Raw genomic sequence first — 25,064 nt, forward strand, 5'->3', positions numbered from 1 at the left:
TGTACAGTATAGAAATAATTCATTTTTACAATTCACAAATGATAATCAAAACAGCATAGAGAATTATAGACGTAAACGGTGAGATGGTTACAGGATCCATGCGACTAAAGTAATAGACCCAAGAGATCATGTGTGCAGGTTACAGCTTGTTCAACACTTGCTGTTTGTGACACAGCTGCTGTTCCCTAAAGCCTTCATAATAATTCATAAACTCATCACCTACTGGATCCCCATCTCACCTGTTCCATAATGATCAAATACAGATGGTTATAGAGACCAGAGGGTCATTATATCCATCGCTGTATAGTGTATTGAATACATGGCAGAATACATTAACACTATTTAAATGTATGGCTTTGCATTTACCAATCCCAGCTAAAGAAACATTTGTGACCCTGCCTGTGAAAACCTAGCTATTCATTTTTTTTTGCTATTGTATGGTTTTCTACATAACAATCTGGGGAAAACATGACCCTATCTTTAATATTGAGATAATAAGATTGTCAAATATTTAATTTAGTTTGAAAGTAGTTTAAAAAAAATCAAACTTTGACGCTCCTCTTCTAATAATTATACGACACTGTAGCTTTAATTATTTATTTTTTTACACCTGGGTTGCACTCAAACTTGTGTTTATTCTAACATAAAATTTGAAAATAAACTCCACACTGACTGATTCAATACTTTATTGTAAACATGTTTACAAAATAATGTAACCTTCCATAAAGCATTTGCCCCTGACGCCTAATGTTTACAGTAGTATATATTACAAATGTTAAGTCATGAGTAGCAAAAAATTCAGCTTTCCTTAAAACTCAACAAAATGATCTTTTCAAAAGGTGTTTATTCAGAGGTCTCATGGAATTCATTTATGAATATTATTATTTTATTATATCAATGCCAGTTAAAAAAGCACAATCCTGTACAAGATGCAAAATATTATCAACCCAATACAAATCAGTACAAAAAAGCTGGATTAAGAGCCACACATCAGACACTCATCACGGTTCTCAAGGGAACACACCATAGCAGCCTTGTTGCGTTCTTTTGTTTCCTCATCTTCGGTTGTGTTTTTTGGCGTGTCTTTTAATTTCTCTTTGTTCAGAGTGAACTGGATGGGGTTGGCAGCAGGCTTAGTCCTCAGGTAATACATTCCAGTTTTAAGACCCTGTGGAGACATGTTTGCATAAGTTATTACAGCAAACACACTATTTAGGCCTTTTTCAATCTTTTAAAGCGATGCTTAAGCCAAATATCAAAATTACCCTATGATGTACTCACCCTCAAGCAATCCAAAATATATATGTATCAACTTTCAGATGAGCACATTTGGAGTTATTTTAGTAAATAATCTTGCTTTTCCAAGCTTATAATGGGAGACATCAGAACGTTAAACTTTGAAGCCCAAAAAAAGTGCATTCATCCTTCTTTTGCAGGTGAACAATGCGATATTAAGAAAAATATCCATTTTAAACTTTATAAACTATAATAACTAACTTCCGGTAATGACACCATCTTGGACTCACTGCACAACGTACCTATGCCAACCAACCCTTACTACACTAAAACACTCACGTTAATTGCTTGAGTCCATGATGGCATCATTGCCGGAAGCTAGTTATTACAGAGCAAAAAAATAATAATCACATCGATAACCTGCAGAAGATTTTTATTAAACCATTGAAGCCGTATGGATTACTTCTGTGAGGGATGGATGCACTTTTTGGGGTTTAAAATCAGAAGTTGTTCCCTGATCCATGTTTACAATTATATACAATTATAAAGCTTAGAAGATCAAGGACTGTGGTAATGTAACCATGAGGGAAAGGGGGAAATGGTAAGAAGGCGCAAGCAGATAGCAGGATAGCTTCTTCACGTGAGTTTTATTTGCAAAACTTTTGTAGTCCAATTAAACATCTGTGGCCATACTCTAAAGAAAACTAACATTTTAAAATAAAAAAAAAGATAAAGATAATGAAAAAGAAAAAGTAATTCAATTATCAGAATATGCCATCGTTCTTTTAACTAAGAACAAAGCCCATGTTGCTACTTTACAGCAAACAGCCATTCGGCTAACTCTCTAGCCCCCAACCTCTCTCCTCAAAGGCTGCAAGCCACTGTCTTATATAGAGAGGTTTCCCACGTCTAATTACCAGACCGCACCATCTGTATACCCCATTTTACCCACCAGTCAATTAATAAATGTATGCAGAAGGGGGAGAAACTCACATTACATTATAACAGAATATTTATAAAGCATACAATTAACACATTTACATCAAACTAAAGATATAAATATAATTTATAACAGTAAAGAAAAACGGCCCGAAACATTAACAATTAATAGTCCCGTCCGGAACTTTAAATGTACATTCATACGGGCACACGACCCCTTAGTAGGACGCACAGCACACCCGGAAGCGGACGGCTACAACACACACACGCCACGGAGGCTGCGACAGGAAAACCCAAACATAAAATCAATAAATGGTAATGTAAAACTAAACGAGTGTGTTTTGTCATTAATGTCCGAAAAGTTTTAAAGTTATTTGTATTGAAGTGCGTTGTGATATTTGCGATTATGTGCACCTAACCACAACTATACACCACCGCATCTCCGTGCATAAGTTGAATGGGATGTATGTAAATGCATGATGATCACAACTCTGTAAATCTGAATGTGAACATATACAATATTAATGACCCCCCCGGGCACATCATAAACATAAAACCTAACAAGGATGACGATGTCACATAAAGGGGACGATGTCACATAACGTCTCATCGTCACAAGGACGTTTACTAAAATAATACCAAATGTGCTCGTCTGAAAGATTCTGGACATGTGTATCTCGGATTTCTTGAGATTGGGTGAATCAAGGGGTAATTTTGATATTTGGTTGGAGTATCGTTTTAAGTCCTGATTCATGAAGTTTCAGTCATACCTGTTTCCAGCCAAAAAAGTGCATGCTGGTCAGCTTGCCGTAGTTGGGTTCAGCAATGTGGATATTGAGGGACTGGCTTTGATCAATAAAAGCACCTCGGTCTGCAGCCATCTTTAAGATAGTCTTTTGTGAGATCTCCCATACAGTCTTGTACAGCTGCTTTAGGTCATCTGGTATTGTGGGAATATCCTTTAAAAGGAAAGACATTTTGAAATGATCCAAAAAAGCAAAGATGGGTTTCATAAAAGAAATTAAACATTTAAATTTTAGCTAGGTTAAAGGGAAAATTCACCCAAACATTTTAATTCTAGTGTTATCACTTCTCACCATCAAGTTGGTAAACCTGTATAAATTTCTTGGTTTTGTTCTGAACACAAAGGAAGATATTTTTAATCAGGCAGGAAACAGGAGCTCCATTGACTTCCATAGTAGAAAAGAAAAATACTATGGAAATAAATGGTTTGGTTACAAACATTGCTTAAAAGATCTTCCTTTGTGTTCAGCAGAATAAAGACATTTATACAGGTTTGTAACAACTTGGAGAGTAAATGAAGACAGAATTGTCATTTTTGGGTAAACTATCCCTTTAAATTACATGAATTAAGCTCTATCTTAAAAGATTTTTAACATTTACAGAAACAAGGCTCATTCAATCACATTTAAAAGCAGACAGCCAACCAAAAGGGTTTATGAGGTGACCAAATAATAAGCTGATTTTTAGATCCAGTTTAATGTGCTATCTGTAAGAAATGAGAGCAACTCTTGGTGGAATGGTTACCATTTGAATAAAAAAAATCTTAAATTAAACAGAAAACTAAACTAACCTGGATGGATCCGTTTTGAGCGATAAGCTGGTTTTTCATTTCTTCATCCCAAAGGCCTCGTTCTGTGAGATCTTTGAGAAGATGTGGGTTAACAATCTGAAAGGCAAAGAAAAAACCTGTTGGTTAAGCATGAACAAACATGGTGAACACAAATATCCATTGTAACTTTTAGCTCACCTGAAACTCGCCAGACAGAACTCGACGAGTATAAATGTTGCTAGTGTAGGGCTCGATTGACTCATTGTTGCCCAGGATCTGAGCTGTGGAGGCAGTGGGCATTGGAGCCAGAAGCAGGCTGTTGCGAACTCCATGTCTAATAAGAAGGTAAAGGTGATTAGAATAAAAAAAATAACCTAGTTATTCAGGAAGTCTTTGGATGGGGTTACTTACTTAGCGATTTTCTCTTTGAGTGCCTTCCAGTCCCACAGGTCTGTAGGCGTCACACCCCACATATCATACTGAAGAATCTGGAAAATCATAGCAGGAGTAAATGAGAAAAATCCCACAATCTCTAACATAGGGAGACACAACACATCTTAATTTTACTTACACCTTTGCTAACAGGACACCCAGGGTACGTCTCATACGGGCCCAATTCTTCAGCCAGCTCACAGCTGGACTCCAGAGCGGCGTAGTAGATGGTCTCAAAGATCTGTGTGTTGAGCAGCTGAGCCTCTTGGCTCTCAAAGGGGAAACGCATAAGGATGAAAGCATCAGCCAGACCCTGCACACCAATACCGATGGGCCTGTGGCGCTTGTTTGAGTTTTCAGCCTGTTATTCGAGAGAGATCATTAGCATATGAAGCAATTACAACAACGATTGTTAAGGCCGTAAACAAAACATCACCTCTTGCACTGGGTAGTAGTTGATGTCGATGATTTTATTCAGGTTCTTCACAATGACTTTGGTAACGGAGGCTAACTTCTGGAAATCGAAGGTTCGCTCTGAGGTGACGTACATGTTAAGAGCAATGGATGCCAGGTTGCAAACAGCCACCTAGAACAACACAAGAGTTTACAAATGCTACTTTTAAACCAAGTAAGTAGCATTTATACATTACCCACAATGCTCTGCCTACCTCATCTTTACTGGTGTACTCCACAATTTCTGTGCACAGGTTACTGCACTTAATGGTGCCCAGGTTCTGCTGGTTGCTCTTGCGGTTGCAGGCGTCCTTGTAAAGCATGTAAGGTGTACCGGTCTCGGTCTGAGACTCGATGATAGCGTACCACAGCTGCTGAGCTTTTATCACACGCTTAGCTTTGCCCTCTTGCTCATACCTGTAATGAATCATTGTTCAAATGTATTTACATCCAGACAAACGTTGTATTAAAGTGATATCACATTGCACTCGTTTAATACCTTGTGTATAGCTTCTCAAACTCTTCACCCCAGCACTCATCCAGCCCGGGACAGTCACTGGGACACATCAGAGACCAGTCCTATGGAATAATTAACACGTGAGGTTAAAAATAAAGCAAGTGATGAAAATAAATATTCATGCATGTAAAAACATTCTTCTTGTGTAATATACTCACTCCATTGGTCTCCACTCGCTTCATGAACAGATCGGGTATCCAAAGGGCATAAAAGAGATCTCTAGCTCGCTGTTCTTCTTTCCCAGTGTTCTTCTTGAGCTCCAAGAAGTCAAAAACATCAAAGTGCCACGGCTCCAGGTACATGGCAAAAGCTCCTGGTCTCTGAATAAGGAAATATGTATTCATCGTTAAAGCCACCATACTATCTTCAACTGGAATTTAATGTAAAAATATATATCTTACCTTATTGCCTCCTTGATCCACATAGCGTGCTGTGTTGTTGTAAACACGGAGCATAGGAACCAGGCCATTTGAGTTACCATTCGTCTGTTGACGAATAAAAATTGTGAACACAACTGCTTTGTAAGTAAAGTAGTTTAAAGTGACATTAATTAAGAAAATACTCACCCCGGCAATGTAGCTGCCTGTGGCTCTTATGCAGCTTACTGCCACCCCAATACCTCCAGCAGATTTGGAGATGAGGGCACACTGCTTTAACGTGTCATAGATCCCATCAATACTGTCATCTTTCATAGCAAGCAGGAAGCAACTAGACATGATAATAGAGCAAGCTTATGTTAAGCTCCACAACAGAAGTCCATTACATTTTTTAAAGATGCTTGCTAAAACTGCCCCCTTGTGTCTGCATTAGAGACTGTGGGGCGGTTTCCCAGACAGGGCTTAGACTAGTCCTAGACTAAAACATTTTTAAGAACTGTCCAAACTAAAAACAACTTGTACTGACATATAATAAAATACATCAGGGCCCTTTGATTTGCCTCAAATTGCACACAGGTAATATTTTTAGTAAGGCATGTTTGTTAAAACTAGTTATATTTCCTAATTAAACTAAGGCCTAGTCCTGGATTAAGCTAATCCCTGTCTGCGAAACTGCCCCTGTATGTTTTATGGTGCTTACCTGGAGAGCTGTGGTCGGTTGGTGCCAGCGTTGAAGAGTGTAGGAGAGGCATGAGTGAACCATTTCTCAGACAGCAGGTTGTAGGTTTCGATGGCTGCCGCAATGTCCTCTTTATGAATCCCCACAGAAACTCTCATCAACATGTGCTGAGGTCTCTCAGCAACTAGAAAAAGATGAGACAAGACTTAGTCTTCCCTCAATTAAGTCTTTATGCAGTTAAACACTCATGTTTAATGCTTAATTTTTTTGCCTTCAGATTGTATGCAGTTTCAGATTAAATCTCTTACCCTTTCCATTGATCTTCAGCAGGTATGAGCGCTCCAATGTCTTAAAAAAACAACACCACATTATAAATAACATTCTCAGTATACAGGTCTGTAGTCAAGTCAAAGATCATTTCTGGCATTAATTTTTGGATAAAGTTTTAAATTATAAAATAATACAAAATAAAAGCATTTATACATGTGTCAATTTTTGAACATTAGATGTCATAGCTACCTTAAAGCCGAAGAAGTTGTAGGAAAAATCCCGGTCGAAAATTATAGCTGAATTGAGGCGCTGTGGAAAAAATCAGAAATGACATTCTCAAAGAAAACACAGACAAACATTAATTGAATAAATGAAATAAAATAAAAAAACTTTGTGCATAAAAATGTTTGCATTTCTTGAAATTTGTGCATAAAATCATCCTACATAATGCAAAACACATTGGGTCTCATTCACACGAATGTGCGCGTGAAATGTACGTACAGACGTTTTCATGAACAAATCATGATTCAACAAAAACTTTCGTACCAAAATCTAAATGTACCTAAAAATTCAAGAACACCTAATACGCTATAATTAAATACTAGGCTTTAATTATAATGCATATGTTGATATATAAAATTTGCATAGTGTATATAATTATATTAAAATATTTTCAATATTAATATCTATATTATCTACAGTATATTAAACATTATATAGGCTAGGCTATATTCTTTTTTCTACACCTGAAGATGCACGTAGTGACAAATCGTCACGCATTGCCTCCTTACTTTTTAAATCTCTATGAAAGCATTTGCTTAATGCCTAATGTAAAGGTAATGTAATGAGACGTCTAAACGTCAATCACTTGATCTAGGCCTACTGATGGTGTAGTCATATTAAAGGTCTTAGTTATCGCATCTAATCTAATTCTTTTTTACCAATAAGTGTTACTCCGGTGGACACGGTGTCCGGTGGTGTTGGTGGCTTTCCTTACCGACACAAAAAACATCCCAAATAGAAAATGCAAAGCAAAACAGAACTCTACTGATAATATGATCATGGGTTTTTTTTAGCTTTCTTGCTTCGGTGACAAACTGCTCTAAAATTGTTTGTAGACAAGCGCTGCAAAAAGCCCTTATATGGAGCTGGTTTTGACATGTATTTTTTCACAGAGAGGGTCTTGTGTACACACTTACATCCTTGTTGGCCAAGACAATGTCAAGGGTTTCCTTGGAAATCATAGGTGAGTGGCGGTTGTTTAAGGGGTTCACATAGTTATACAAGTCCTCCATAACCTCTGTAATTAGAAAATTATATTGATTAACAGTTTGTGATTTAAATTGGTTTACGAGCCTAAACCTTGGCCCAAAACTGGCACTCACCGCTGTAGACTTTCTTAGTTTCTTTGTGCAGGTTGGAGACGGCGATGCGAGCAGCCAGGATGGCATAATCCGGATGTTTGGTGGTGAGGGTAGCGGCGATCTCAGCAGCCAGGGTGTCAAGCTCGACTGTAGTGACACCGCTGTAAAGGCCCTGAATCACCTTCATAGTGATGTGTGTCTAAAAGGAAAATAATCAGATTTAGGGTCAAGCCTTTACAGTTTGGTTCTTGGTATATTTTCTTACCCGAGTGACAATACAGAGCAGCAAATACCTAGACAGACAGAGGCTAAGATTTATGCACCAGGAAAACTCCTAATAACTGTAACTATGACAACGCTCATCTATTGCACATTTGTATAAGCTTCAATAGTAGTACTGTAGGTTTATAAACATTGCTTTGTGAACAAGTAGAGTGACCTATAAAGGGTGGAGTCTGCTTGAAAATGACAATGGTGTTGGTTAAGCAGTGGTTGGGGTGTATGGTTTGACCTGTAATTAAATTACTAATCATTGGTAAATTGCAAAGACATCACAAGTGTAAGACTTTCATGCTTATTCTCAGTTTACAACTTACGGGATCAACAAAGTCAGAGTTGAGTCCATAGCAAAGTTTCTGGATTCGTGAAGTAATTTTATCAAACATGACACGCTCCTGGCGCCCATCTGAGAAAAAAAACATTAATAACAATTAATATCATGAAAATGAAGCATATACGATGATGAACGTATTAGCATAGTAGCGTGAATAATCCACTGGAAGTTTGAATTTGCATATTATATACTCCACATTAGTTGAGCACAAATTGTTTGTTCGTAAATTTAAGTCGTACAATAATACTTGGTATCAATATTTTGTCTCCCGTCGGGATATGAACTAGTTAATCCAGCGCTTGGCGCCAACTACCAGCTAACAAAGAAAACAGCTAGTCAACAGCTAGTTAACGTGACTTCCAATATCTGTTGTAGGCTATGTAATTCAACAAATTAGTACAATCATATAACGTTACAAGTATTAAATATGAAACCTTGACCAGAATTTTAAGTTAGCTAAATATCCACTGCACTTAATTAATTGAGAACCTTCTGCACGATGAAACTTAGACAAAAAAAATGTAACTGTCAATATTACGGACTGTCCAGCATTTATGATCATAAAAACACAGATTCGATACGCAGTAAATACAGTTAAGTTATATACATCTGAATATTATATCTTAAACACAACATTTTGCTCATAAACAGTAAACAATCGAATAACGAGTAGCATGCTACCTCGTTTGATCACATGCATGGTTGAAGTCTTCTAGTTGACAGTTCAGCCCAAGCGTACAATCGAAAAAATAAAGAAGTGTTTTAATGTTGGGATAAAGTGCTGCTCCTCTGCTCCGTCCCTCAGCTGCTGCTATGCCAGGCAGTTGTTGTGAACAAACATTAAGCGCGCGACTGGAACCCGCCAAGAACGATATGCGGCACCGGAAGCAGATTCTCAACCAATAAGCTCACGCTCCTTCTTCTTCGTCACACTTGCAAAGCGGAAACGGAACCCGCAATAAGGGCATTCGGAACCACAACGGGGCCATTATTTTATAAATAAATGCTTTATTAAAAATTGTACATAACATCAACTGATATTAAACATCAAATAATATGTTATAATGTATAATTATCGGCTAGAACAGAATGTACAAGGGATACTTATTAAACAAAAAATACATAAAAATAATTATGTAAATATAAAAATAGGAATAATAATAACTAGACAGGTACATTTTCTGAAGAAAATGTGAAGTGGTGCATGCCGTGGCAAATTTCGGGGGAACAATATTATCCAAGAATGATTATACACAAGTCACAAGTAAAATTATCCAACCCCCATGTCTCTACAAAGCTTGGTTTATTTCATTGCTAGGGTACTGTATTTGGTTGCTTGGGAGAAAATTGGCACCCACTAGTGATTATACTCCAAGCCACAAGTGAAACGGTCCAACTCCCATGTCTCTACGACGTTCTGATGCAGAGATATAAGGCTTTTTTATTCTGTTGCTAGGGTACTGTATTTGGTTGCTAGGGAGAAAATTGGCTTCCACTAGTGAATATACTCTAGCCTTGCTCCGCCCTCCTACGTACTTCTGCTTAATTTTCATTTCGCTTCAGTAGTACGTCTGGGACTGCTGTGTAGAGTTTCGTTTTCTCCTGCAAAAATCTGCAGGTCCAATCAGCGAACAGAGGGGGGTGGCTAAGAACGATGACGTTGAGGTTGTGCGTCAGTTTGAGTTGTAGTTCAGTATGGCAGCGGAGAAAGACGTGAAAAAAGCTATTCGGTCCGTTGTTGGAAAACTGTGACGAATATACAGAAGTTAAAGCTGGAGCAAGAACAATGTTTGCTAAGTTTTGTTGGTCTGATTATTAGAACTTGTTTCCGGCCGGTTTCGGCGCATGATATATGTCACGACCACACGTTATCGATCGCCTATGGCAGATCCTGAGTGACTCTGGGCAGATCCAATAGTTTTAAACTTCAACAGAGGACCCTCCTTAACGGAAGTAACGCTTTGCAATGGAGCGTGACCAGACTCTCTGTACAAATGAAATGAATGTACGAGAGTCTGGTTGGACCAGGCTAAATAAGTAAGTAAAATGGTCCAACCCCCGTGTCTCTACGACGTTCTGATGCAGAGATATAAGGCTTTGTTTATTCCTTTGCTAAGGTACGGTATTTGGTTTGTAGGGAGTGGCTTGGCAGTGGCCAATGATGATACTCCATAGGCTACTTGCCAACATAATTGATATAAACCAACCCCCATGTCGCCATGACATTCAGATGTTAGGATATAACTGTTTGAATTTTTTGTTGCTAGGGTGCTCATATTTGGTTGATAGGGGCGTGGCTTAATACCTCTGTAAGGATCCTAAGAGACAATGGGATTTTTCGGGGTGGTTTTTCCCCACCCCTTTCGGGAAATCCTGCACCCGATCACTTATATAAGTCATAGCACACCATTCCTCAATAAAGTGGTCGATTTAAGCTCTCATTCATGGGTCTATGTCAAATGGTGCAGGAACAATTACGCGCTGAAATTTTGTTCAGAAAAAGAAGACTAATAATATCCCTGAGCAATAATAATAGTGATGTTTTTGCATAAATGCAAGCACCACTAAAACATTTTTATAAAATAAATAGACTAATATAATATTGTTGCTATTGGTTTAACCAGTGTGAGAGAAGGGTAAACTAACTTTTGCTGTTTTGAAAATCTACCCATAAAAAGGAACAATTATTTCAGTTCCCTAAAAAAGGTACTTTTTTTGTTAATTGGCAGCAATTAAAAAAGCAAATGTGTATTCTAGAAAAATGGAAGCAACAAATAGATTGCATATATTTGATTAAAGCAGATGTTTGCAAATCAACATTTTTTATTAATAATATTTTATAATACAGTCTACATGACTTGACCATAAATAGTTTGACAATATTTTTTTAATAAATAATGGAGAATCTCACTTTTCAGTTATAATGGAAATATAATTTTTCAATTATAATGCCATCTAGGGCAGACTGTAACCTAAAAGTTTGTTTGACCAGGTCAACTGGAAGATCAGTTAAATCCTAATATATGAGAACTGGATTTGTGTATTCATAAGTGCAGGCATTTTCTGAACATTTTATTTTGTCAATGTCCATACAAATTACCTATTTTCTATGTACTGATTGTCACATTTTTGTATATTTTAAAAGATGTATACATTCATTCAGTTTTATAAAATATTTTGTGTATATTATTGGAAATTTCTGCATTTATAGACATTACAATAGGCTAATTGTCTTTAAAAAATTTGCCTAAGAAAAATTATGCACTGAAGCACTAGATCTACTTCTCAAAATTCGTACAAACGTTTTTATTGAAAATGTATCTTTTAAATTATCAAGCAAGCAACCTTGAACACCTTGATTAGCTGCTTGAGCTGTGTTTGATTGGGGTTGGAGCTAAAATCTGCAAAATGGTAGGTCCCAGGAGACCACTCGTTTACATATCTTTAATTGATGGATATGATTATTTTATTGATGGATATATGATTATAAGTAGAAAGAAAATTGCGATTGAATAATTAATTATTAAATTATACTATGTGTTTATTTTTTATTACATTTTTTCTTTTAACATAGCTTAATTTCTTATCATTATAAGTCACTTATCTCCCATTTGTCTGTCTTTAGCCATATCACTATTTCACAAGAGTTGATCCGAGCTTGTATACTTGCGCCTCTCAGCCAATGTTTCCTGCTACTAAAGTTTGGTCGCTTCCTGTTGAAATTAGAGCAGCGTTGAATGAAGTCGTTGGACATCGACCAAAATATTGTATGTATTTGGTGTAATTTCCCAAGTCAAAATGTACAGCGAGAATTTTATAGAAATGTCGACAAAATAAGGTAAGGCTTTAATGACCAAAATAACACTTTACATAACCAAACCGATTATAAATGACTAAACGAATGATAACAGGCAAGAAGTATTCGACTTTCACACGACGCTGCGCACACCAATCGACAAATGACACCAAGATACCGCGAGAACATAACGTTTGAATCTCTCTCGCGGTACCTAGATGTCATACGTAGATTGGTTTGCGCATATTCAGTATGTATAAACCAACAGCTCGCATTTTTCGCATTTGCAGGTAGGAAGGTGCGCGGAACTGACCGTGGCGCCTCCCTTCATCTGTTGACCTACCTCCCCCACCAACAACATGGATCACCGCAGACCACCTGCGCGCTTTATCAAACTTTACTTTCTTCTAACATTATGTATTTAAAACCCGGTTTACATAAAGTAAATACATTCTCAGAGATTTTATAAACCAGTGAATAATGTAACACGCAGCATCAGAGAGAAAGCGCCGCCGTATCTGCTGAGGAGATGCAGCGCGAGGAGGCGACAGCAGCACCTGGAAACGGTGTCAAAAATACAGAACCTACACGAGAGGTACATATACTTGCAAATACTTCAGTTTGTGTTACAAATGTCAAATTGAACAGTATGATTATGTAACTGATATCTCAGTGTATAAACTTTTTAAAGGAGTTTCGTTTTAACAGTGTGTCGTTGGGTTGCGCGTCTGTCGAGGTAACACAACCCGTCTGTCCTTATTCCTATCCGCGGTTACATTTCAGCTACTTTTATTATTCTAAATAATACACTGAATGTGACTAAATGTGTATAAATTAATTCTAAGAAAATGCAATTGTTATTTTAAAGAAGAAAGTAAGCTATAAATATAGCCAAAAACATTTCTTAAACCCTCAAAGGAATTGTAATGGGTTTAATGCGTATATAATGGGGGTTGTATTGTTTTTAATAGAAACTAAAATACAAAATAGAAATGCAGTTTTAATATAAAACTGTAAATGTGAGGAAATTCCTTGACTTATATTGTCACCGCGCATAGCACCATTTAGTGGTGAAAGACCCAAAATACAGTAGGCTATATGAATGAATTTAATACAGCTGATGGTTTTAAATGGAAACCATCAGAAATTGAATTACTTCATTCTGCAAGAAAATAATGCATTGAAGTGCAAAATCAAAGTAATTTTTAATCTATGTTTCTATAGCAAAGATACTTCCTTTACTATACACACACTACACAAACCAACTGACTGTTAGTTCCCCATTCCTAACTATAAACTGAACTATAAACTGAACTACAGGCTTATTAGGAATACAATTGAGAAGTACTGTGACTGTCAATGATTAAACAGCCTTTATATAAATCTTTACCTTCAGATTTATTTGCAGTATCATCATGAGTGGTTTAAATTGTTATGTACTGGTTGTATTTGATCAGTTTGATAGACTTAATATGTGATCATATGCTTTCAACAGAGTCCAGTACAGCAGAACAGCACTGTGTCTTCTCATGATGTCATTAGTCCTGTATCCCAGTCCCAAGCTGAACATCAGCCTTCATCTTCTGCACCTGCACCTGCTCCTCCAACCAGAGAGCAGTGGGGCGGCAAATATGAATTTCTACTCTCCTGTATAGGCTACTGTGTTGGCTTGGGAAATGTGTGGAGGTTCCCCTATCTCTGCTACAGAAATGGAGGAGGTGAGTGACACATGAAATAGTGACATAGTGTTTGAAAAAGTATTTTTTTCCAAATGAGATAATGTCTAAGTGAAAAATAAGTTGTTGTGTGTCGTTTTGGTTTAAAGCATCAGGCAAATGCCTAAATATATTGTATTGGTATTATACATGAGCAATCCCATTTGTGTAGCCAAAAACTAAAACATAATTTCTCAGAAAATGTATTTATATATACATGTGCCAAAAAAAGGACAAGCCAAATATCTGGGAGACAATATCGTTAGGAATTCTGTTAATTAAAATCAACAAACAAGAAGCAATCATATACCCAACAAATGAAGATGGGATTGCTCTTCAAAGGACAAATAATATTTATTTTATTTTTGTGTAATGTACATTATGAATGTGAAAGCTGCACTTTGGAAAAAAAATGTAAAACTCAAACAGAGCCCTCACATTGGTATTTAAGTCACCAAATATTGACATCTGAGATATTAGTATGATTAAAAAGGTTTGGTAAAAACTTGTATTTTTTCATGGTAAGGTTGACATTTGCATGGAATTGCTCATCTTTAGTTTCTCCAGAATTTAAAGCAAAAACATTGATGTATCCTAATTTTATCTTCGAAACTGGGATATTTTAATGTGAATTGCCAAGACACAGGGACACTCCTTGTAAAACCCCCGGCTGGGAAATCTTGGGGTAAACCTGGACTTTCTTGTCTAAACTGGGTGTAAACCCTGGCTAAACTAGGAAATCTGGTCATTTCCCTCTTTAAAACCTCTGAAACAAACCAATTTGCCTAAACCAATAAGACCTCAACAGAAAGGATAAAATTTGCAATGTAAAGATGGCTTACTGAAAGATCTCATTGAAACCACTTGTTTGAGATTGTTAGAAGATGATGTAAAAAAAAGATTTTTCCCAGATAATTCATTCTGAAATAATAGAAAGAGAGTAAATCTGACCAGTCAATATGGTGTATTTCATTGAACTGTGCTAGTGTGCTAGTGTAGCAGTATTAAATGACACATTAGATCTCATTTATAGATTATTATAAAATAGTATTTTTACCACACAGCTCTGCACTATGTGAAAGGCCATTTACCTCAATACCAGACCAAAGAAACACAATGAGAGCTATTGGCATCTGAAAGCGGACACCAAAATAGCTCCTTTTTACCACATGGTACACACCAGCCTGCACACACACCCAGTCTCAGTGATGTGTTGCTCTTATAAAACATGTCTAGAATTAAACCTTTAAAGGGTTAAAAGTAGGATTTGTATTTTGACTTCTTGAAATAGAGATGTATTAATAAAAAAATGTAAATCCTCTTAAAAAAAACTATAGCACACCAGGGACTAAGGTTGCTTTTGGTTGACCTTGAATATATTCAGGTATTTATGTGCTGAACGCAGCCTGTTTTACCTATGAACAGCGCATGTCAACACTGTTAAAAGATGTATACTAGCACTGTTGCCTCACAGCAAGAAGGTCTCCGGTTCAAGCCCCAGCTAGGTCCCTGTGTCAGCGTGGGTTTACTCTGGGTGCTCTGGTTTCCTCCCATAGGCCAAAAACAGGCAAGTTAGGTGAATTGGAGATGTCAAATTGCCCCTCCACCCAACCTGTCAATGGATTAACTGGTTCTCGCCATGAATTTAGCCATAGATACTGTAATGGTGTGAAAAAGAAAGAAAGAAAGAAAGATATATACTGAAAAGACATGCCAAATAAAAGCCTCTGATGCACATTCTCTTATTTTAATGCACAGACATCCTTTTAAAATAAGGTGTATATGTTTTATATATGTGTGTATATATATTTTTTATGAAAATGAACTGTTAAACCGTGCAAGTGAAATGTATAGTAGTCTATCTAGTGGTTAACACACATGCTCCGACATGTTGAGGTGTGGTGCTTGTTTGGATCCAGCTCTTGTTATTTCAACCTCTTCACCCTATCATTTCCTGTCCTGTATGTACTATTATTGTAAAGAAAAGTGATAAAAATGGCAAAACGCTCAGAATATTATAAAATATATGTGAAGTATAATGACTGTCCTTTGTTTGGCTGCAGGTGTGTTCCTCATACCTTATTTCATCATGCTGTTCTTCACGGGAATGCCGCTCTTCCTTATGGAGCTCAGCCTGGGTCAGTATGGAGCGGCCGGCCCTATTATGGTCTGGAAGTGTTGTCCGCTCCTGAAAGGTACATATTAAAATCATCAGTTCAGTGCATTGATATAATCTTCATTTGAATGCATTCATACTCACAGTGTGCATGCAGCTGTCGCTTTGAGAATTAAGAATAAATGGTCCTTGCGTATTATATAAATACTAAACAAATGATTGCTTGGGAGATAGAGATGATGTTTCCATATCTCATTGCAGGGATTGGCATAGGGATGCTGTGTGTGTCCATTCTTGTGTGTCTGTATTATAATGTTATCATTGCTTGGACGTTCTACTACCTGTTCAGTTCCTTCCAGAGTCCTTTACCATGGTCATGTGACGCTCTTCATAATGTTGCTCTTTGCGGAGTGAGTATTATTTATCTTTCTTTGTCTCCTTCAGTCTGTCTCCATGAGCAAACAAATTATAATTCTTCTTTCATTACAGAATAACACAAATGCCACCCAAAGTCCAAGTGAGGTCTTCTGGAAGTAAGATATCTTAGTTTTTTATGTGAAATTCTGATTTTAGAAATTTAAGATTATAGAACTATAACATCTATACATGGTTCTGTGGTGACATCTACAGTATCTCAAATCCAGGCTTTCATGGACTGTTAATATGCAAATAGGCCAATCGAAACATACCGGTGGTTGAACCAGTCTGTGTGTTTCAGTGTGAAGGTCCTGGGTATGGTGAACAGTGATGGGCTGCATGACCCCGGTCCGGTCCGTTGGCCCCTGGCTCTCTGCTTGCTGGCTGCCTGGTTTGTTATTTTCCTATGCATGCTGAAGGGCATTCGCAGCTCCGGCAAGGTAAGGCATCACCCAACCACACCTTAAAGTCTAAAGGGAGATCTTTATTCAGAGTGTATACAACTGGCCTCATTTCTGATAGGAATGTGGGTGTGGACTTCATATGAAAGAGTGCTGATTTTCAGGGTCATCCTGGAGCACATTTTTAAATCCTCTGATCATCAGGTGCTTATTATTAGCATTCAGAAAAGCATAATACTTAAGGTATCTAAGTATAAACAGTACATGGATTTCATAACATGCATGCATTCAGAAAGCAAGAATGTATTATATACATGTCATTGTCTACTAACAAACCCCAAATAACTGATTAAATATATAACTTTGCCAAGCTCACCGCATCTCTTTTGTCTGACGTAGGTGGTTTATGTGACCGCCACATTCCCATATTTTGTGCTTGTGGTGCTTATTATAAGGGGAGCCACTCTGGAGGGCTCTTTAAGTGGCGTATCCTTCTACCTCACTCCAAACTGGGCCCATTTGGCAAACGCACAGGTACCATTACCCAAACAACACCACCATCTATGTGAATAGTTTTATATTATATTACACTGTAAAAAGTAAAACCTAAGTGAAAATTTAAGTTTAAATGACTTTTTAAATTGGTAACACCTAAAATATTGAAACATTTTCAATTTAAAGTGAGAAAATTTAGGTTGAAAAAAACTTTTACAGTGTTTAAATTAATAATGATGGTTTTTGCATGTTGTTGTTGTTGTAGGTCTGGAATGATGCTGCATCACAGATATTTTACTCCCTGGGTATCGGGGTTGGTGGTCTCCTCTCAATGGCCTCTTACAATAAATTTGACAATAATGTCATCAGGTTAGCCTTTTTTATTTTTTTTATTTCCCTTTTATATTATATATAAAATAAATATTCCTTTATTAAATAATATTTAATATATATTATTTAATTTTGGTGGTTTGTGGTCTCCTCTTATATATATATATATATATATATATATATATATATATATATATATATATATATAAATATTCATTTATTAAATAATATTTAATATATATTATTTAATAAATTAAGAGTTTGGTTCCCAAACGCAATAAATCCATTTAGACTGATTTCGGTAAAAACGTGTTTTCTATACCATTTTTTTTCAAAATGCTATTGAATCAATATATAAAGGTGCATTCATCTTTGGCATGTTATATTCATATAGTTAAACAGTGGTATACACTGATTAAAAAAATAAACATTAATGGCATTAATGAAAACACTTACGTTGTCATATTAATAACACTGTCATTGCTGCTGTCATTCTTGGGATGTCGTCCCTGAACGCTTTTTGACAGCGATCAGCTGTAAAATGTTTTGGTCCTGCTCGATTTTTGTTGGCTTAGAATAAAATAATGGAAAGTTTTTCATACGATCCGCTGGGATCAATGTGTTAGCATGACTGCTAAGCTTGACAAGCCTGATGCGATCGTGTGAGTACAAGCAACAGCCGACATTTTTCCATCTCCCGAGTGCCTCTCACGTAAATTATTAGAAATTGATGGCTTACATTTCTTTCCCGTCACAGAAAATCACCACAGGTTTATCAATGCCATCAAAATTACTATTTTGTTTTTGTTTGTTTGTTGATCATGAAGTACAAAGTAGGTGAGGAAAACTAGGATTCTGTGACTGTGTGTATTCAAAGCGCCGCCATTGTTGTTTACAATGCATGGAATGGTGCGCTGTGATTTGTTGAGCGGATTTATTGCATTCTGCAGAGGAGGTGGAGTGGCTTTTATCGTGTTTTGGGAAAAAGCGAGAAAAGAGTACAGAATAAAACGGCGGATATTGGATTATGCGTAAAATGAAAATGTACTTTTTAATACTGAACTGACACAATACTGATTTTAGCGGTAACTCGTTTTGGAACAAAACTCTTCATATATTAAGTGCATGAACCAAAACAAATCTGGTGGATCAACTATTTGTATCTTTTTTTTCAGGGACACATTGATCATCACTGTAGGAAACTGTGGCACTAGCTTTTTTGCTGGCTTTGCTATCTTCTCCATTCTGGGTCACATGGCTTGGAGGAAAGGTGTGCCTGTGGGACAAGTAGCAGATACAGGTACTTCCTGTTTAACCTGTTGCTTTAACCTTCTGACATCACAAACAGCTAACATCATAGCATAAAATAATGAACAATCAGATGCAATAATAATTAATACTTTTATCCGTGACTTTCAGGTCCTGGACTAGCATTTGTTGCCTACCCAGAAGCCCTGGCACTTCTCCCCGGATCAGTGTTTTGGTCCATTCTGTTTTTTATCATGCTCTTTATGTTAGGAGTGGACACACTGGTAAGATATTCTGCTGTAATCAATACATGTGTCTTCCAATACATACATATGTATGTATATATATATATATATATATATATTAAAATCCAAGTTCAATTGATCAGGTTATCACATTCTTTAGTAAGATTTGCCCATACAACATTTTAGAAATGTGGTCATATGAAGCATCTGTGGTAATGATGCAAATTTGTTAATATATGTGCAAAATTGCCTGCCACATTCTTACAAAACTTATTTTGGTAAATGTGCATGACCACATAGTGGGTTTCCTTCCTCTGTCTTCACCCAGTCGGTTTTATTCTGTTTCTCAATGTCAGAAACTGAGTTTTCTGTATGACAAATAACAGTACAATGGTACAAGATCCGATCCAAGGGAAGAGTTGAGACTGTTTGTTTAATTTTTCTGCTTTTTTGTAGTTTGGTAACATGGAGGGCATCTGTACAGCAGTGTTGGATGAGTTTCCTCAGCTCAGATCTAATCTCAAACACAAGACGCTGTTTCTGGCTTCGCTCTGTTTCTGCTTTTATCTGATGGGTCTGCTTCTGATCACTGATGTAAGAGCAAACAGATCTGCATCAATCAACATTACTGTGACTTCTTTTAGAAATAAATGTGGAGAAATACACAACTAATGCATGATATCCCTATTCACCATCACGTCAATGCTGTTCATCTGTCGTTTTAGAAGTGGGTCCGACACTTCCTTTAAGCATTTTGTTTGTTTCCCCATCCATCACAGGGAGGGATTTACTGGTTCACCCTCATTGACTCCTTCAGTACCAGCTTTGGTCTCATCATTATAACTCTCTTCATGTGCATTGGCATCTCATTCTTCTATGGTGAATTTTTTTTTGTTTTTATTCACTTGGATGTTAGTAGTAGATTTGTCATTGTAGATTTGAAAAGATCCACACTGTTTAAAGGGATAGTTCACCCAAAAATTTAAATTCTGACATTTTATAATTCACCTTTATTTTGTTACAAACCTGTGTATTAATGTATTTTTACTGATAAACACGAAGGAAGATATTTTGAGGAATGTTTGTACCATTCAGGAGCCCCATACACTTCCATAGCATTCTTTTTTTACTATGGAAGTCAATGGGGCCTTAGTTTGCCGGCTGTACATTTTGTCACTAGTTGTGCAGATCTGGACCCAAAAAGGTATAAAGGGGATTAGGCTATGCCGTCAGAAGTCTGTTTACTTGAGATTACTCCAGGGAAACAGTGTGTAATGTAGTAATGTCATGCAAGTTGGTAAGATTAGTGAACCTGGTCATCTCTTTCTTGATCCATCATCATCATTATATGGTGATTTTATTGCAGGGGTAAACCAGTTCTGTCAGGATATTGTGGACATGATCTGTGGATGTCCACCCTGGTGCACAAAACTACTGGTGTACTTCAAAGCCTGCTGGGTGGTTTTCACTCCCTTCCTGCTTATGGTGGGTGTCCTGGTGTGCTTTTGGAGTAACCATCATCCTGAATAAAAATAAACACTGTTTTTGTTCTGCATCTATGATTATCATTTTATTCACCTGACAATGATTTACCCGTTCAAAAATTTAGAATTTGTTTTTTTCTGTGCAGTTCATCTTGACTTACATCTTCATCGAGATGTACCGTACTTCTCTACGCTACGGTTCCTATGTGTTTCCAACCTGGGGCAAAGCTCTGGGTGTGTGTATGGGAACCTTCTGCTGTCTACAGATTCTCATCTGGGCCATAGTGGCGGTCAGTAAAGAGTCTGGCACTCTGAACGAAGTAAGTCACTTTCAACCAAACAACAAAGTGTTAAACATGAGTCCTCCCTCATCATTTACATACACGTTGCATTTTATTTGCACACACAGCGCTTTAAGAAATCCATCCGTCCACTGAACTCCTGGCGTGTGAACAACGCTGCCACTCAGGATCAGCACGTGGAAGCGGAGAGAGTAGACGGACCCTACACCGTTAACCTGGCTGAAGCGGACTTTACTGCCATGGAATGGGAGGCTATAAGCGAGGCATAACAGTGCCCCAAATGTTGGGCGGCTGAACTTCACCGTTACAAAACCACAAATCCTGGTGAGGACTTCCTGCGTTCTGTTTTTCACCAGAGATGACCGTACTGTACTGTAGGACACATTACAATGACATTATTTATGCTGATGTTATGACTACTACGATTGATGTCACATGGCACTGATCCTAAGGCCAAAGATTATGAGAAATTGAATTTGATGCCCCAAGAATTCAATTTCCTGCGATTTACCTTGTTTTTAAATGAATGGAGATTTTTATTAATAATAACTATTGTATCCAGTTGTAAAAAAGGCACTGCAAAGCCTTTATTTAAATATGTAATGTAATGTAAATGATATCCGTTTTCAAAAGGTCACACATTAAGCAAATAAAATTGGATGTTTTTGTGGCACAATTAATGAATTGTTCTTCTTAGCTGTTTGATGTTAATGTGAGGGCAAAATCAACATTATTCATCTATTTCAGTATTTTTTTTAAGGCAAAGTACAGCTTGAATGAGGCATACGTCCCCTTCCAAAGATGAGGTGTTGAAGAGACATGTTTGTACTCTGCACTATGGTTACAGTGCTAAACTCGGCCTTGTTGAGGTTTTGTTGTGGACACCGATCTATTTCTCTTAAATTGCTGCTGCGTAGCTCTAAATGAAAACAAAATCTTCAGGATTTTTAAAATATTTGAGAAATATGTGCAGCCTGCAGTGACAGAAGAATCCTTGGCATTTACGGCATTCAGCTTCGTCTGGATATTTTAAGAAATGTCTTGGATATATACGATGTTATTTCTAAATGCGTACTATTAACTATTTCAGCAGACAGTGATGACTTGGCTACTTCCTGCGATGGTTTCAAAATGACGTGAAGGTTTATCATCGTGCACCAATGTAAACAAAACTTCCATAAGTTACTGCAGAAATGCGTGCCTTATTCCTTAACCATTTTTATTTTTTATCCTGGATATTCCTAAATGACCTTTTGCGTTCAACAGAAGACAGACGCTGTTTTAAAGTGTAAATAATAACGAATAACTAACTTGATTTTTAACCAATAGAAAAAGTGGAAAGATAAGATGTGTATGTAACCATTCAACTTTATTTTGTAAAACACCCCACCCTTTAAATTTCTCATTCGTTGAATGTGAAAGGACTTGTAGGCATGTAGTTACATGCTGAGCATAAATGACAGATGAATATGAGAGCTACACATCCTGTCTATGACACACACACACTAGCCAATGCTTTCATATTAGGGAAAGGTACCAGTCGTATCCGTGCTCCTTTGTGAGGAGGTAGTGATAGTATAACATTTCAAAACTTGAAAGATCATAATTATGGTACAGTACAAAGTATAAAGATATATTCAGCCCTTAAAACCATCAGTCAATACATGTACACAGATGCTGTGTACTTCAGTACCGCCACAAGGCATTCATGTTTATCTACCACATACATTTGACAATTAATGGTGTATTTAAAAATACAGATAGTCATGTTAAACCCAAATCCAATCCCCTGGCAGAACAATGCGGAGTTGCGATACATAACAACAGCACCACAGATGTCCAAGCAAATCCTATGTAAAACAACAGCACAGGATAGGATGACATTTGAATGTGCTGAAAGCCTTTGCATGGGCTGGCCGGTTGTAAATTAGATGCTCTAGGGTGTTATGAGACACTTGCCATTAGTATGTTTAAAGCAACTGAAATGTAAGAGCATGTCAGAACCTCTGCCAGTGTCCCAAAATGGTCGGACCCTAGAGGGTTAATTACAGTAAAATGCTTAAACCAAAAATGCACAAAGCATCTCATGCCTCTGAAGCATCTAAATAAATAAATGTACAGTGATATCATACCTGTTCCCAACACATGACTAGTACTGTTCCCATTGGACAACACAAACTAGGAAATAAAAAATGCGATAAAAATCTGCTCCCAAGTGACATGGTTCAAAAAGTACCAATGTGCTCCTCTCTGTCCTGTGAATAAAATCTTTATATACATATTTTGGCGTTTTGCTGTTGTTATTTCTTTGGTCTCTTAAAGATTCTTGTAAAGGTGTGCTTCTTGCGGCCGGAGCCAGAACCTTCTGTGTCTTCTCCCGTGGAACCGTTGTCCTCTTCTATCAGGTTCTTCTTGGCCGTGATGTGAGGGTTACGGTTGCCTGCCCGTCCTGACCCCGGAAAGCCGTCCGGCTCAGAAGAGGTATGGATGAGGGAGCGCGTCGAATCGGCCGAGTTGATGCTAGATGGCTGAGAGTGAATCTCTCCGAGACTGACGCACTTCTCCATGCCAAAGGTCTTTTTCTGCAGTACAGGGCTGTTTGTGGAAGAACCCTCATTGGACCTGGAAAACCTATTGTATTGAGTCGAGGGTTGCGTTTCCACATACTGGGACATAGAGAGGGAGGAATCCGATTCTGAACGGTTTAGATCCCTGGATGGGGAGGAGAGGGGAATATTTCAGTTTTAAAATCTCACCCTGGTCTATTTTCTTTATAAAATATGTGACCCTGGACCACAAAACCAGTCTTAAAGGATTAGTCCATTTTCAAAAAAATAAATAAAATTCTAGATAATTTACTCACCACCATGTCATCCAAAATGTTGATGTCTTTCTTTGTTCAGTCGAGAAGATATTGTGTTTTTTGAGGAAAACATCCCAGGATTTTTCTCATTTTAATGGACCCCAACACTTAACAGTTTTAATGTTGTTTAAATTGGAGTTTCAAAGGACTCTAAACGATCTCAAACGAGGCATAAGGGTCTTATCTAGCAAAACGATTGTCATTTTTGACAAGAAAAATAAAAATATGCACTTTTAAACCACAACTTCTCGTCTTCCTCCGGTCCTGTGATGCGCCAGCGCGACCTCGCGCAAAACGTCATCATGTCAAGAGGTCACGTATGACGTATCGAAACTACGCCCCAGTGTTTACAAGTGTGGAGAAAGAGGACCGTTCCGATGTTGTTGTATGTGGAATGATACAAATTATGTCTTTGTGTCAGTTTATTGCTTAAAATGGTCCGCAAATGTGCGTTTCATATATGTAACACTTGACCTTTCCACGTCATTACGCAATTACGTGAGGTCGAGCTGGCGCGTCACAGGACCGGAGATAGACGAGAAGTTGTGGGTTAAAAGTGCATATTTTTTATGTTTCTTGTCAAAAATGACAATCGTTTCGCTAGATAAGACCCTTATTCCTCGTTTGGGATCATCTAGAGTTTTTTGAAACTGCAATTTTAAACTGCATTAAAACTGTTAAGTGTTGGGGTCCATTAAAGTCCATTAAAATGAGAAAAATCCTAGAATGTTTTCCTCAAAAAATATATCTTCTTCTCGACTGAACAAAGAAAGACATCAACATTTTGGATGGCATGGTGGTGAGTAAATTATCTGGATTTTTTTTTAAGAAAATTGACTTGTCCTTTAAGTAGCATGGGTATATAGCAAAAGTCAAAAATACATTGTATGGGTGAAAATTAAAGATTTTTGTCATTTAAGAAAAATCGATAAGATATTAAAATGTATTAATTCAGTAATATGTGTCGCTAAGAACAAAGAAGAAGGTGATTTCCTTTTTTTTTTCACCCTGAGATTATGGTTATTTTAAAGAATTGACCCTTAAGAGATTTTTTTGGTCCATGGTCACACATTAAAATAAAAAATGTAAATATTAATATATATTTATTTAAAAAAATACATTTTTAAATCAAAAGTTAACATTAGTTAATGCACAATAAACTAACATGAACAATTGTATATGTATTAACAAAGTTTAAT

General features: G+C 37.1%; 3 protein-coding genes across 5 annotated transcripts in view; 1 reads left to right on the top strand and 2 right to left on the bottom strand.

Annotated features, from left to right (window-relative positions):
- Positions 1-827: 827 nt before the first annotated feature.
- Positions 828-9,326, bottom strand: rrm1 (ribonucleotide reductase M1 polypeptide). Its single transcript, XM_065287206.1, has 19 exons — positions 9,135-9,326; positions 8,437-8,525; positions 7,862-8,039; positions 7,676-7,776; positions 6,726-6,785; positions 6,515-6,554; positions 6,228-6,390; positions 5,717-5,858; positions 5,552-5,635; positions 5,309-5,470; positions 5,133-5,212; positions 4,849-5,050; positions 4,617-4,766; positions 4,320-4,541; positions 4,160-4,236; positions 3,947-4,082; positions 3,770-3,865; positions 2,946-3,134; positions 828-1,168 (listed from the first exon to the last, which is right to left on the bottom strand). The coding sequence occupies exons 1-19, from the start codon at positions 9,151-9,153 to the stop codon at positions 977-979; spliced, it is 2,382 nt and encodes a 793-aa protein (XP_065143278.1). The 5' UTR covers positions 9,154-9,326; the 3' UTR covers positions 828-976.
- Positions 9,327-12,180: 2,854 nt separating this feature from the next.
- Positions 12,181-21,722, top strand: slc6a7 (solute carrier family 6 member 7). The gene is made up of 16 exons (XM_065287207.1): positions 12,181-12,291; positions 12,540-12,844; positions 13,745-13,967; positions 16,028-16,159; positions 16,342-16,490; positions 16,570-16,613; positions 16,799-16,937; positions 17,298-17,432; positions 17,659-17,762; positions 18,899-19,023; positions 19,143-19,255; positions 19,673-19,810; positions 19,996-20,095; positions 20,583-20,701; positions 20,847-21,020; positions 21,110-21,722. The coding sequence occupies exons 2-16, from the start codon at positions 12,779-12,781 to the stop codon at positions 21,269-21,271; spliced, it is 1,923 nt and encodes a 640-aa protein (XP_065143279.1). The 5' UTR covers positions 12,181-12,291; positions 12,540-12,778; the 3' UTR covers positions 21,272-21,722.
- Positions 21,723-22,352: 630 nt separating this feature from the next.
- The window catches only part of stim1b (stromal interaction molecule 1b), a 37,236-nt gene continuing 34,524 nt past the window's right edge, over positions 22,353-25,064 (bottom strand). For all 3 annotated transcript variants that reach the window (XM_065287211.2, XM_065287209.2, XM_065287210.2), the window contains one exon: positions 22,353-23,714. In XM_065287211.2, coding sequence (XP_065143283.1) covers positions 23,303-23,714 — 412 coding nt within the window. In that variant the 3' untranslated portion in view covers positions 22,353-23,302. The remainder of the gene's footprint in view (positions 23,715-25,064) is intronic.

This window comes from Paramisgurnus dabryanus, chromosome 18 (genome assembly GCF_030506205.2).
Source record: "Paramisgurnus dabryanus chromosome 18, PD_genome_1.1, whole genome shotgun sequence".
Lineage (NCBI taxonomy): Eukaryota > Metazoa > Chordata > Actinopteri > Cypriniformes > Cobitidae > Paramisgurnus > Paramisgurnus dabryanus.